Source organism: Nematostella vectensis, chromosome 5 (assembly GCF_932526225.1).
Source record: "Nematostella vectensis chromosome 5, jaNemVect1.1, whole genome shotgun sequence".
NCBI lineage: Eukaryota > Metazoa > Cnidaria > Anthozoa > Actiniaria > Edwardsiidae > Nematostella > Nematostella vectensis.
Genome location: NC_064038.1, coordinates 592,917 through 608,377, shown reverse-complemented (window position 1 = coordinate 608,377; position 15,461 = coordinate 592,917). Strand labels below are relative to the sequence as shown.

Here is a 15,461-nt window from a genome sequence, read left to right as displayed (position 1 = left end):
GGGAGGACAATAACCAGGATCCCAGGCCTGTAATACGGTTACGCCACGCACAGCTCGCCGAGATTGTGGATGACAAAAAATAGAGGTCTATTTGGGTGTCTTGGGTCCCTTGGGGACTCGCCATGCGCACTGGCGCATCTCTTTTATTGTGTACATGACATCAAATTAGCGAAGAAAAAAGACGCTGTTTTGGTATCATGTGAAAAGCATAAAATAAATAGAAATAAAGACGTAAGGGGGGGGAATATTGACATATTCATATTAAAATATTGCCAAAATCCACAATATTGTCTACGCTGACTAAGTAAAGCTGTATTTTACTTTAAAGGGGCAGCAGCATAGTACTGCGCATGTCTGGAGTCAGTGTTTATTGTAGGCTTTTAAGTGTCTACAAACAGTTGAACTTTTTAAAAGCTGTCAATACCTTATTAAATAATATGCAATATTATATAGAAAACTATATTAATGGACAGTTTGTGGTCATTTTTTTTGTTTTGTTTAAAGTCTCCCACATGTACCAAAAGCTCATAAGTCAGTATTAGAATTTCACTGAAGTTCATTGTGTCCGGGCTCTAGAGCAATTGCAAATCTCTGAACCATGACACTCCCCTTTTAAAGGAAAGTAAAAAAAAATCAAAATTGTTGTTGGGGGTCTCTGTTGTATTTGTTTTCTTTTTAGTTTTCTTCTATTATTATTATTATTATTATTTTCTTTTTTAGAGGGGGAGGGGAATTCAGCTAAAAATAGCCAAGGGTCAATTCAAGCAACTAGTACAAAAGGTGTTTTTTGCAGTCCTTTATTCAATATATTCAAGGTTATCATGCAATTCTGTTGGTTGACTGCATATATATATTTTTTTTCTTTCTTTTCATTACAAGTTCTATATGTGTAAGTGGTGACCATAGCTATGATTACTATTATTTAGAATATTTTTTTACCTACTAACAGAAAACAACTTGACTGCAAAACACTTACTGTAGGGCACTCGATATTAGGCATTACTTTCATGTGGACGTAAGGTTGAAATGTCAAAACCTTCATTAACCCGTGAACTACGCTTTAGCGTATTACACTTTGTGGTGATCTGATTCTATTGTTCTTTTTTGTGTTTTACTAACTATTACCGTTTAACTATCACACTTTGTTTCACGGGTTAATGAAAACCACTCTAATTACTTACAGTAATTCTTTTTTAATATTATCATTTACTTGTATAATTTAGATGAGCAATACATATTTCTTTATGGCTTTGTAGAGCTCATCTCGTTCCTCATAAATAACAAAAAAAATGAAGTTTGTTCTTATTTTGGTGCAAAGGAATCTACAGTAGTTTTCTAATCAGATAATTGTTTTTCTTTTAACACTCACCTGTTATTTCAACAGCCTTACTTGAGTTTGCTTGTCTCAGAAATAGACCTTGCTTAATAAACAAAGACATGTTACAAACTTATTTAATAATAGGTAACAACTGCAATATTGTATGAAGAGAGTGCCCCTCTCTTCCCCCTGCTATTGTTGAAATTATGCTCAATAAACTTTTACCTCTTCCCTCTCCACCAGTTAAGCATTCTATGTATGCTTCCCTGTACAAAATGCACCCCTTCAAATAGAACATTAAAGTTCACATACTTGTTTACTTCCTCAAACTCTTTGCTTTGTGTTTTTTGTTAACTTCCTAGGAACAAATTGAATACATATAATCAATAAATCTAGCAAGCTTATTTTGCAAACTCACTTTTTTTATTATTTTTGCGCAAAACCTATCAGTATTAAGGAAGTCCAGCACAAAGAAAAAAAAACGAATTAAAAAAAAAAGCCCATTGGCCTGGGATCGAACCCGGTCTGAAGAACAAAACGGAAACCATACATACGGATTACCCAATCGGTATGGCAGCACAAGGCTTTTACGGAAGGCTGTAAAGAACCCGAAGGCCCCAAGCAACGATATTTCCGAGCGAATATGCTGTACAACACTCTTGCAAGGTTATCCCAACCCGCGCATTAATGGGGAGGACAATAATTAGGATCCCAGGCCTGTAATACGGTTACGCCACGCACAGCTCGCCGAGATTGTGGATGACAAAAAATAGAGGTCTATTTGGGCGTCTTGGGTCCCTTGGGGACTCGCCATGCGCACGGGCGCATCTCTTTTATTGTGTACATGACATCAAATTAGCGAAGAAAAAAGACGCTGTTTTGGTATCATGTGAAAAGCATAAAATAAATAGAAATAAAGACGTAAGGGGGGAGAATATTGACATATTCATATTAAAATATTGCCAAAATCCACAATATTGTCTACGCTGACTAAGTAAAGCTGTATTTTACTTTAAAGGGGCAGCAGCATAGTACTGCGCATGTCTGGAGTCAGTGTTTATTGTAGGCTTTTAAGTGTCTACAAACAGTTGAACTTTTTAAAAGCTGTCAATACCTTATTAAATAATATGCAATATTATATAGAAAACTATATTAATGGACAGTTTGTGGTCATTTTTTTTGTTTTGTTTAAAGTCTCCCACATGTACCAAAAGCTCATAAGTCAGTATTAGAATTTCACTAAAGTTCATTGTGTCCGGGCTCTAGAGCAATTGCAAATCTCTGAACCATGACACTCCCCTTTTAAAGGAAAGTAAAAAAAAAATCAAAATTGTTGTTGGGGGTCTCTGTTGTATTTGTTTTCTTTTTAGTTTTCTTCTATTATTATTATTATTATTATTTTCTTTTTTAGAGGGGGAGGGGAATTCAGCTAAAAAAAGCCAAGGGTCAATTCAAGCAACTAGTACAAAAGGTGTTTTTTGCATTCCTTTATTCAATATATTCAAGGTTATCATGCAATTCTGTTGTTTGACTGCATATATATATTTTTTTTCTTTCTTTTCATTACAAGTTCTATATGTGTAAGTGGTGACCATAGCTATGATTACTATTATTTAGAATATTTTTTTACCTACTAACAGAAAACAACTTGACTGCAAAACACTTACTGTAGGGCACTCGATATTAGGCATTACTTTCATGTGGACGTAAGGTTGAAATGTCAAAACCTTCATTAACCCGTGAACTACGCTTTAGCGTATTACACTTTGTGGTGATCTGATTCTATTGTTCTTTTTTGTGTTTTACTAACTATTACCGTTTAACTATCACACTTTGTTTCACGGGTTAATGAAAACCACTCTAATTACTTACAGTAATTCTTTTTTAATATTATCATTTACTTGTATAATTTAGATGAGCAATACATATTTCTTTATGGCTTTGTAGAGCTCATCTCGTTCCTCATAAATAACAAAAAAAATGAAGTTTGTTCTTATTTTGGTGCAAAGGAATCTACAGTAGTTTTCTAATCAGATAATTGTTTTTCTTTTAACACTCACCTGTTATTTCAACAGCCTTACTTGAGTTTGCTTGTCTCAGAAATAGACCTTGCTTAATAAACAAAGACATGTTACAAACTTATTTAATAATAGGTAACAACTGCAATATTGTATGAAGAGAGTGCCCCTCTCTTCCCCCTGCTATTGTTGAAATTATGCTCAATAAACTTTTACCTCTTCCCTCTCCACCAGTTAAGCATTCTATGTATGCTTCCCTGTACAAAATGCACCCCTTCAAATAGAACATTAAAGTTCACATACTTGTTTACTTCCTCAAACTCTTTGCTTTGTGTTTTTTGTTAACTTCCTAGGAACAAATTGAATACATATAATCAATAAATCTAGCAAGCTTATTTTGCAAACTCACTTTTTTTATTATTTTTGCGCAAAACCTATCAGGATTAAGGAAGTCCAGCACAAAGAAAAAAAAACGAATTAAAAAAAAAAAGCCCATTGGCCTGGGATCGAACCCGGTCTGAAGAACAAAACGGAAACCATACATACGGATTACCCAATCGGTATGGCAGCACAAGGCTTTTACGGAAGGCTGTAAAGAACCCGAAGGCCCCAAGCACCGATATTTCCGAGCGAATATGCTGTACAACACTCTTGCAAGGTTATCCCAACCCGCGTATTAATGGGGAGGACAATAACCAGGATCCCAGGCCTGTAATACGGTTACGCCACGCACAGCTCGCCGAGATTGTGGATGACAAAAAATAGAGGTCTATTTGGGCGTCTTGGGTCCCTTGGGGACTCGCCATGCGCACGGGCGCATCTCTTTTATTGTGTACATGACATCAAATTAGCGAAGAAAAAAGACGCTGTTTTGGTATCATGTGAAAAGCATAAAATAAATAGAAATAAAGACGTAAGGGGGGAGAATATTGACATATTCATATTAGAATATTGACAAAATCCGCAATATTGTCTACGCTGACTAAGTAAAGCTGTATTTTACTTTAAAGGGGCAGCAGCATAGTACTGCGCATGTCTGTAGTCAGTGCTTATTGTAGGCTTTTAAGTGTCTACAAACAGTTGAACTTTTTAAAAGCTGTCAATACCTTATTAAATAATATGCAATATTATATTGAAAACTATGTTAATTGACAGTTTGTGGTCATTTGTTTTGTTTTGTTTAAAGTCTCCCACATATACCAAAAGCTCATAAGTCAGTATTAGAATTTCACTGAAGTTCATTGTGTCAGGGCTCTAGAGCTATTGCAAATCTCTTAACCATGACACTCCCCTTTTAAAGGAAAGTAAAAAAAATCAAAATTGTTGGTGGGGGTCTCTGTTGTATTTGTTTTCTTTTTAGTTTTTTTCTATTATTATTATTATTATTTTCTTTTTTAGAGGGGGAGGGGAATTCAGCTAAAAATAGCCAAGGGTCAATTCAAGCAACTAGTACAAAAGATGTTTTTTGCAGTCCTTTATTCAATATATTCAAGGTTATCATGCAATTCTGTTGTTTTACTGCATATATATATATATTTTTTTCTTTCTTTTCATTACAAGTTCTATATGTGTAAGTGGTGACCATAGCTATGATTACTATTATTTAGAATATTTTTTTACCTACTAACAGAAAACAACTTGACTGCAAAACACTTACTGTAGGGCACTCGATATTAGGCATTACTTTCATGTGGATGTAAGTTTGAAATGTCAAAACCTTCATTAACCCGTGAACTACGCTTTAGCGTATTACACTTTGTGGTGATCTCATTCTATTGTTCTTTTTTGTGTTTTACTAACTATTACAGTTTAACTATCACACTTTGTTTCACGGGTTAATGAAAACCACTCTAATTACTTACAGTAGTTCTTTTTTAATATTATCATTTACTTGTATAATTTAGATGAGCAATACATATTTCTTTATGGCTTTGTAGAGCTCATCTCGTTCCTCATAAATAACAAACAAAATGAAGTTTGTTCTTATTTTGGTGCAAAGGAATCTACAGTAGTTTTCTAATCAAATAATTGTTTTTCTTTTAACACTCACCTGTTATTTCAACAGCCTTACTTGAGTTTGCTTGTCTCAGAAATAGACCTTGCTTAATAAACAAAGACATGTTACAAACTTATTTAATAATAGGTAACAACTGCAATATTGTATGAAGAGAGTGCCCCTCTCTTCCCCCTGCTATTGTTGAAATTATGCTCAATAAACTTTTACCTCTTCCCTCTCCACCAGTTAAGCATTCTATGTATGCTTCCCTGTACAAAATGCACCCCTTCAAATAGAACATTAAAGCTCACATACAGTTTACTTCCTCAAACTCTTTGCTTTGTGTTTTTTGTTAAATTCCTAGGAACAAATTGAATACATATAATCAATAAATCTAGCAAGCTTATTTTGCAAACTCACTTTTTTTATTATTTGTGCGCAAAACATATCAGGATTAAGGAAGTCCAGCACAAAGAAAAAAAAACGAATTAAAAAAAAAGCCCATTGGCCTGGGATCGAACCCGGTCTGAAGAACAAAACGGAAACCATACATACGGATTACCCAATCGGTATGGCAGCACAAGGCTTTTACGGAAGGCTGTAAAGAACCCGAAGGCCCCAAGCACCGATATTTCCGAGCGAATATGCTGTACAACACTCTTGCAAGGTTATCCCAACACGCGCATTAATGGGAAGGACAATAACCAGGATCCCAGGCCTGTAATACGGTTACGCCACGCACAGCTCGCCGAGATTGTGGATGACAAAAAATGGAGGTCTATTTGGGCGTCTTGGGTCCCTTGGGGACTCGCCATGCGCACGGGCGCATCTCTTTTATTGTGTACATGACATCAAATTAGCGAAGAAAAAAGACGCTGTTTTGGTATCATGTGAAAAGCATAAAATAAATAGAAATAAAGACGTAAGGGGGGAGAATATTTACATATTCATATTAGAATATTGACAAAATCCGCAATATTGTCTACGCTGACTAAGTAAAGCTGTATTTTACTTTAAAGGGGCAGCAGCATAGTACTGCGCATGTCTGTAGTCAGTGCTTATTGTAGGCTTTTAAGTGTCTACAAACAGTTGAACTTTTTAAAAGCTGTCAATACCTTATTAAATAATATGCAATATTATATTGAAAACTATGTTAATTGACAGTTTGTGGTCATTTGTTTTGTTTTGTTTAAAGTCTCCCACATGTACCAAAAGCTCATAAGTCAGTATTAGAATTTCACTGAAGTTCATTGTGTCATGGCTCTAGAGCTATTGCAAATCTCTTAACCAGGACACTCCCCTTTTAAAGGAAAGTAAAAAAAATCAAAATTGTTGGTGGGGGTCTCTGTTGTATTTGTTTTCTTTTTAGTTTTCTTCTATTATTATTATTATTATTTTCCTTTTTAGAGGGGGAGGGGAATTCAGCTAAAAATAGCCAATGGTCAATTCAAGCAACTAGTACAAAAGATGTTTTTTGCAGTCCTTTATTCAATATATTCAAGGTTATCATGCAATTCTGTTGTTTGACTGCATATATATATATTTTTTCTTTCTTTTCATTTCAAGTTCTATATGTGTAAGTGGTGACCATAGCTATGATTACTATTATTTAGAATATTTTTTTACCTACTAACAGAAAACAACTTGACTGCAAAACACTTACTGTAGGGCACTCGATATTAGGCATTACTTTCATGTGGACGTAAGGTTGAAATGTCAAAACCTTCATTAACCCGTGAACTACGCTTTAGTGTATTACACTTTGTGGTGATCTGATTCTATTGTTCTTTTTTGTGTTTTACTAACTATTACCGTTTAACTATCACACTTTGTTTCACGGGTTAATGAAAACCACTCTAATTACTTACAGTAGTTCTTTTTTAATATTATCATTTACTTGTATAATTTAGATGAGCAATACATATTTCTTTATGGCTTTGTAGAGCTCATCTCGTTCCTCATAAATAACAAACAAAATGAAGTTTGTTCTTATTTTGGTGCAAAGGAATCTACAGTAGTTTTCTAATCAGATAATTGTTTTTCTTTTAACACTCACCTGTTATTTCAACAGCCTTACTTGAGTTTGCTTGTCTCAGAAATAGACCTTGCTTAATAAACAAAGACATGTTACAAACTTATTTAATAATAGGTAACAACTGCAATATTGTATGAAGAGAGTGCCCCTCTCTTCCCCCTGCTATTGTTGAAATTATGCTCAATAAACTTTTACCTCTTCCCTCTCCACCAGTTAAGCATTCTATGTATGCTTCCCTGTACAAAATGCACCCCTTCAAATAGAACATTAAAGTTCACATACTTGTTTACTTCCTCAAACTCTTTGCTTTGTGTTTTTTGTTAACTTCCTAGGAACAAATTGAATACATATAATCAATAAATCTAGCAAGCTTATTTTGCAAACTCACTTTTTTTTTTATTTTTGCGCAAAACCTATCAGGATTAAGGAAGTCCAGCACAAAGAAAAAAAAACGAATTAAAAAAAAAAGCCCATTGTCCTGGGATCGAACCCGGTCTGAAGAACAAAACGGAAACCATACATACGGATTACCCAATCGGTATGGCAGCACAAGGCTTTTACGGAAGGCTGTAAAGAACCCGAAGGCCCCAAGCACCGATATTTCCGAGCGAATATGCTGTACAACACTCTTGCAAGGTTATCCCAACCCGCGCATTAATGGGGAGGACAATAACCAGGATCCCAGGCCTGTAATACGGTTACGCCACGCACAGCTCGCCGAGATTGTGGATAACAAAAAATAGAGGTCTATTTGGGCGTCTTGGGTCCCTTGGGGACTCGCCATGCGCACGGGCGCATCTCTTTTATTGTGTACATGACATCAAATTAGCGAAGAAAAAAGACGCTGTTTTGGTATCATGTGAAAAGCATAAAATAAATAGAAATAAAGACGTAAGGGGGGAGAATATTGACATATTCATATTAAAATATTGCCAAAATCCACAATATTGTCTACGCTGACTAAGTAAAGCTGTATTTTACTTTAAAGGGGCAGCAGCATAGTACTGCGCATGTCTGGAGTCAGTGTTTATTGTAGGCTTTTAAGTGTCTACAAACAGTTGAACTTTTTAAAAGCTGTCAATACCTTATTAAATAATATGCAATATTATATAGAAAACTATGTTAATGGACAGTTTGTGGTCATTTTTTTTGTTTTGTTTAAAGTCTCCCACATGTACCAAAAGCTCATAAGTCAGTATTAGAATTTCACTGAAGTTCATTGTGTCAGGGCTCTAGAGCTATTGCAAATCTCTTAACCATGACACTCCCCTTTTAAAGGAAAGTAAAAAAAATCAAAATTGTTGGTGGGGGTCTCTGTTGTATTTGTTTTCTTTTTAGTTTTCTTCTATTATTATTATTATTATTTTCCTTTTTAGAGGGGGAGGGGAATTCAGCTAAAAATAGCCAATGGTCAATTCAAGCAACTAGTACAAAAGATGTTTTTTGCAGTCCTTTATTCAATATATTCAAGGTTATCATGCTATTCTGTTGTTTGACTGCATATATATATATTTTCTTTCTTTTCATTACAAGTTCTATATGTGTAAGTGGTGACCATAGCTATGATTACTATTATTTAGAATATTTTTTTACCTACTAACAGAAAACAACTTGACTGCAAAACACTTACTGTAGGGCACTCGATATTAGGCATTACTTTCATGTGGACGTAAGGTTGAAATGTCAAAACCTTTATTAACCCGTGAACTACGCTTTAGCGTATTACACTTTGTGGTGATCTGATTCTATTGTTCTTTTTTGTGTTTTACTAACTATTACCGTTTAACTATCACACTTTGTTTCACGGGTTAATGAAAACCACTCTAATTACTTACAGTAGTTCTTTTTTAATATTATCATTTACTTGTATAATTTAGATGAGCAATACATATTTCTTTATGGCTTTGTAGAGCTCATCTCGTTCCTCATAAATAACAAACAAAATGAAGTTTGTTCTTATTTTGGTGCAAAGGAATCTACAGTAGTTTTCTAATCAGATAATTGTTTTTCTTTTAACACTCACCTGTTATTTCAACAGCCTTACTTGAGTTTGCTTGTCTCAGAAATAGACCTTGCTTAATAAACAAAGACATGTTACAAACTTATTTAATAATAGGTAACAACTGCAATATTGTATGAAGAGAGTGCCCCTCTCTTCCCCCTGCTATTGTTGAAATTATGCTCAATAAACTTTTACCTCTTCCCTCTCCACCAGTTAAGCATTCTATGTATGCTTCCCTGTACAAAATGCACCCCTTCAAATAGAACATTAAAGTTCACATACTTGTTTACTTCCTCAAACTCTTTGCTTTGTGTTTTTTGTTAACTTCCTAGGAACAAATTGAATACATATAATCAATAAATCTAGCAAGCTTATTTTGCAAACTCACTTTTTTTATTATTTTTGCGCAAAACCTATCAGGATTAAGGAAGTCCAGCACAAAGAAAAAAAAACGAATTAAAAAAAAAAGCCCATTGGCCTTGGATCGAACCCGGTCTGAAGAACAAAACGGAAACCATACATACGGATTACCCAATCGGTATGGCAGCACAAGGCTTTTACGGAAGGCTGTAAAGAACCCGAAGGCCCCAAGCACCGATATTTCCGAGCGAATATGCTGTACAACACTCTTGCAAGGTTATCCCAACCCGCGCATTAATGGGGAGGACAATAACCAGGATCCCAGGCCTGTAATACGGTTACGCCACGCACAGCTCGCCGAGATTGTGGATGACAAAAAATAGAGGTCTATTTTGGCGTCTTGGGTCTCTTGGGGACTCGCCATGCGCACGGGCGCATCTCTTTTATTGTGTACATGACATCAAATTTGAAGAGTGTGTAACGCTGGCCGCTAGGGCCTAGGTCTTATGTAAGACCGCTGACCGGCTCAGAAGAGAGCAGCCGGCCATCTTGTTTTGAACATTATTCATGTAAGTCCTACGCGTTCATTTGTTATATCCTAGTTACCGTTATTTGTAATCCTTAGTTTAATTATAATCCTTGATTTATTGTATTGCCATAGGACTTCCTCATCTTTGTCAATAAAACCAATTGAACATCGAGGAGTATTTTCTTCATGAGGAAGTCATTATCATGGTGATCGTCGAATGTTCGGTACCCAACTGTGACTTCAAAACACAGGATGTCTCTGATGCAATCGCCGTAGCGTTACTAAATAACCACGGCCTCGCACATCAAGCACTACCTCCCGCTCCTACTGCCCCACCGCCGGCCCGAGGCCCGAAACTCGACCGACCCAAAGTGGACATAGGGATCTCTATCGAGGAATGGAACATATTCATGCGCCGATGGGGGGTTTTCCGTTCTGGATCTGGCATCACTGACGCCCAGGCGCCTTTCCAACTGTTGCAGTGTGCCGGCCCTGACCTCGGGGACAGCCTACTGAAAGCCAACCCAGGAGCCACCTCGTTGCCCTTGCAAGATTTGACCGCAGCCATGCGCTCGCTAGCTGTCATTCCTATCGCTACATGTGTCCTCCGTACCGAGCTGCTCCAGTTAAAACAGGAACGGGACGAAACCTTTCGTGCATTCGCAGCCAGGGTGCGGGGAAAAGCGGAAACGTGCGCATACACAGCAGCATGTGCGTGTGGCCAACCCGTTGACTACACCGACCACATCATACGCGACGTCCTTTTAAATGGCATTTACGACTCAGACATAAGGCGTGAGACTCTGGGCATTACAGATATCTTGACCAACCCAATTAATGACGTCATTGCCTCGGTGGAGAGTAAAGAGATGGCTCGCAACGCCCTACCGTCTTCAACCCTGTCCGCGATGTCGTCCTTCCAGCGTAACAAAAACACGCCACCCTCAGACCAGTCACCAAGCGCAGCAGAGAAATCACGACAGGCCTCCTGTCCTGATTGTAGAGTGTCATTTCACGTCTTCTCAGAAGGATCTCGGGGCTGGAATTCCAAACCTCATCAGGTATGCATCGATTGCTACAGAGCCCGTAGGCGCAAAAGGCGACAACCAGCCAAAAGTCAACAGTCCGCCATCGAGTCAGGCCCGATCTCCCAGATCGCATCTCTACAATCCGGAGCCGTACCTTGCTCTCGTGGTAGACCACAGAACGAGCCCGCCAAACTGGATCACCATATCTTCACCAAGGGGGAGTGGCGACGAGCTCAACTCCGTGATCATCCGCGGACAAACATCACTATATCGCTCGATACTCCATCAGCTTCGGGAGCCACTTCCCGTCCTCGCGATCACCTCGTAGCTCAGATATCAGCCGTGGCCGACACTGGTGCCCAGTCCGACCTTTGGTCTCTAGAGGAGTTCCTTGCATGCGGCTTCTCGCGCGATGAACTGCAACCGGTCAACCTCAGCTTGTCGGCCGCCAACCGGTCTCCAATAGCCATCGACGGTGCTTTCTTCGCTAAACTCTCCACAGCTCCTCCCAACGGTGAGGCCACGTGCTGCCGTTCCATGGTGTACGTGAGCAGCTCAGTCCGAGCTATGTACCTCTCCTATGAGTCCCTCCTCAACCTCGGTCTCCTATCTACGGACTTCCCGACGAACCCGGTTGGAAGACACGACGGCCGCCGACCTACCCCCCATGGCCGCAGCATACCAGAGCCGCACTCATCCATCAACGCCACCCGTTCCATCAACGGCGGCTGCACAGCACCAAACACCCCTTCTGATCCGACCTGTCATTGTCCCCAGCGCACGGTGCCACCACAACGTCCGTCGGAACTGCCATTCCCCTGCACCCCGGAGAACAATGGCCGCATGAAAGACTGGCTACTCGAGAGGTATGCCTCCTCGACGTTCAACACCTGCCCCCATCGTGCGCTCCCGTGCATGGACGGACCACCCATCGAGATACATGTAGACCCAGCAGCCACACCCAGAGCGTGCCACACCCCGGCCACCATCCCTCTTCACTGGCAGCAAAAGGTATACGACGACCTTCTCCGGGACGAGGCCCTTGGTGTCATCGAACGAGTGCCTTACGGGGAACCTGTCACATGGTGCCACCGCATGGTTGTGACCCGGAAGCACGACGGCTCACCGCGCCGGACTGTGGACCTCTCGCCACTAAACAAATTCTGCCAGCGCGAGACCTTTGCCATGGAGTCTCCCTTCCACCTCGCCCGCCGAATTCCGAAGGACACCTGGAAGACCGTCACCGACGCTTGGAACGGCTATCACAGCGTCCCCTTACGCGAGGCAGATCGACACCTGACCACTTTCATTACGCCCTTCGGGCGCTGGCGCTACACCAGGGCACCACAAGGATTCCTCTCGTCAGGGGATGGCTACAACCGTCGTTTCGATGCTATCCTATCAGCCTTTGAGCGCAAAGAGCGGTGTGTGGACGACACAATCCACTATGATACTGACCTAGAACAACACTGGTGGCGATCCATCGACTTCCTTACATGCGTAGGCCAGTCCGGTATAGTACTGAACCCCGACAAATTTCAGTTCGCCGAAAAGTGCGTGGACTTCGCCGGCTTTAGGGTGTCCGACTCAACCATAGAGCCACTCCCTAAGTACCTGGATGCCATCCGTGATTTCCCCACTCCTGAATCGACGACAGACATCAGAAGCTGGTTCGGGCTGGTCAACCAGGTGGCCAACTACGCCCAATTGCGCGAGACCATGGCGCCGTTTAAGCCATTCCTAAGCCCACGGTGCAAATTCACCTGGTCACCTGACCTGGAGTCTGCCTTCCAAGAGTCCAAAGAAGCCATTGTTCAGGCAATCCGCGAGGGCGTGGAAATCTACGACATGCAGAGGCGCACCTGCCTTCGCCCCGACTGGTCCCGAAGAGGTATTGGTTATTTCCTCCTCCAGCAACACTGTAGCTGCCCCTCTGGTATACCTGACTGCTGCCCAGGAGGATGGCGGATCACTCTGGCTGGCTCACGCTTCCTCTCCCCAGCCGAACAACGTTACGCAGCCATCGAGGGAGAGGCCCTGGCCGTTGCCTGGGGTCTCGAGCAAACCCGGTACTTCACACAGGGTTGCGACAACCTTGTGGTAGTCACCGACCACAAGCCTCTAGTCAAAATCTTCGGCGATCGCACCCTCGATGAGATCACCAACTCCCGTCTGTTCAGGTTAAAGCAGCGTACCCTCCCGTGGCGCTTCACCATCACCCATCGACCGGGAAAAAGTAACCAGGCGGCTGACGCCACATCAAGACACCCATCCCCATCAGGCTCAACTAACAGTCTCGCAACTTCAACTCCTAGTGTACCGGACATGGTTGAGTCGGCCCTCATGGCCTCCATCAGGAACGACGCACATGATCTTGGGGCCATCTCGTGGCCGACCCTCGCACAAGAGACTGCTACGGACCCATGCCTAGGTCACCTCCTACGCCTCATTGAACAAGATGTTGTTGTTGACCCTAACGACCCGGCGCTTTCAAGTCTCGGACATCTCTGTGAGTCGATATATGCACAGGATGGCGTTCTACTACTCAACGACCGTGTGGTTGTGCCCATGTCCCTCCGCAAACGGGTCCTCCAGCACTTACACGCTGCACATCAAGGAGCCTCTACTATGGAGCAGCAAGCGCGTGCCATTGTCTTCTGGCCGGGGATGTCACGGGACATTCAGGGCACCAGAGACGGATGCACAGATTGCAACCGCAACGCCCCGTCACAAGCGGCCACACCGCCCCTCCCGACCTCTCCGCCATCTACCCCGTTCGAGGCTGTCTACGCTGACTTCTTCGACTTTGGTGGCCGCCACTACCTAGTTGTCGGAGACCGGCTCTCTGGATGGGTGGAGGTCCTCAGCTCCACCGCAGGTACTGACCTAGGGGGCTCCGCTGGCCTGGTCCGTCACCTCCGAGCATTCTTCGCCACCTTTGGCGTGCCAACAGAGATATCAAGCGATGGCGGACCAGAGTTCACAGCAGGCGGCACCGAGACCTTTCTCCGACTTTGGGGGATCAAACACCGCCTGTCTTCTGTCGGCTTCCCACAATCCAACGGGAGAGCAGAAGTGGCAGTCAAAACAGCTAAACGTCTCCTGATGTCCAATACTGGTCCTAACGGCAGCCTTGATAACGATCGCTTCCTACGTGCCATGTTACAGCTACGAAACACACCGGACCGGGACTGCGACCTTTCACCAGCCCAAATCATATTCGGTCGACCCCTTCGAGACTCCCTCATGTTCGTCAATCGACTAGAGAAGTTCTCTAATCCCCACATCCGACCCCTGTGGCGGCAAGCATGGGCGGCAAAGGAAGATGCCCTTCGGACCCGCATATCGCGTACCACAGAATCATTGACGAGCCACTCCAAACCACTTCGACCTCTGAAGCTAGGTGAAAGGGTCTTCATCCAGAACCAGCAGGGCCCACACCCGAACAAATGGGACCGCTCAGGCATGGTAGTGGAGTCGCCAGGCCACGACCAATACAGGATAAAGGTGGATGGCTCAGGACGGTTGACCCTGCGTAATCGTCGGTTCCTTCGTGCATACACCCCGGCCACGCCCACCCCAGACCATCAGTACAGGACGCCACCACCTCCACCCAGATCTCCAGAGTGTCAACCCACACTTAACAGCTCACCGTCGCCTCCCACAGGCAGTGGACCATTGACGGGCAATCCTCACGTCACCACCCAACTCTCACACGGTAGCCATCCCGTCATACCCACAGAGTGTAACCAGACAGTTCCACCCGCTGAACCCGTCGCTGAAACACCACCTACCACTCAAGCCAACAATGACCCTGTATCCTCTTGTATGCCTGACGCCTCATCTCAGGCCCCGCAGCCACTCCCTGAACCTAGAAGGCCAACTCGTGCGAGAACACGACCAAAACGCTACGAACCAGAGACAGGGAATTGGACAGTAGCAGGAGTCCGTTCGTCTAGCCTTGTATAGACTCTAGACTTAGTATAGACTCACGGACTGGGGGGGATGAAGAGTGTGTAACGCTGGCCGCTAGGGCCTAGGTCTTATGTAAGACCGCTGACCGGCTCAGAAGAGAGCAGCCGGCCATCTTGTTTTGAACATTATTCATGTAAGTCCTACGCGTTCATTTGTTATATCCTAGTTACCGTTATTTGTAATCCTTAGTTTAATTATAA

General features: G+C 42.2%; 1 protein-coding gene across 1 annotated transcript; it reads left to right on the top strand.

Moving 5' to 3' along the window:
• The first annotated feature begins 10,200 nt into the window (after window positions 1-10,200).
• LOC116606010 lies at window positions 10,201-15,255 on the top strand. Its single transcript, XM_048727897.1, has 2 exons — window positions 10,201-10,298; window positions 10,391-15,255. The coding sequence occupies exon 2, from the start codon at window positions 10,462-10,464 to the stop codon at window positions 15,253-15,255; it is 4,794 nt and encodes a 1,597-aa protein (XP_048583854.1). The 5' UTR covers window positions 10,201-10,298; window positions 10,391-10,461.
• The last annotated feature ends 206 nt before the right edge of the window (window positions 15,256-15,461 follow it).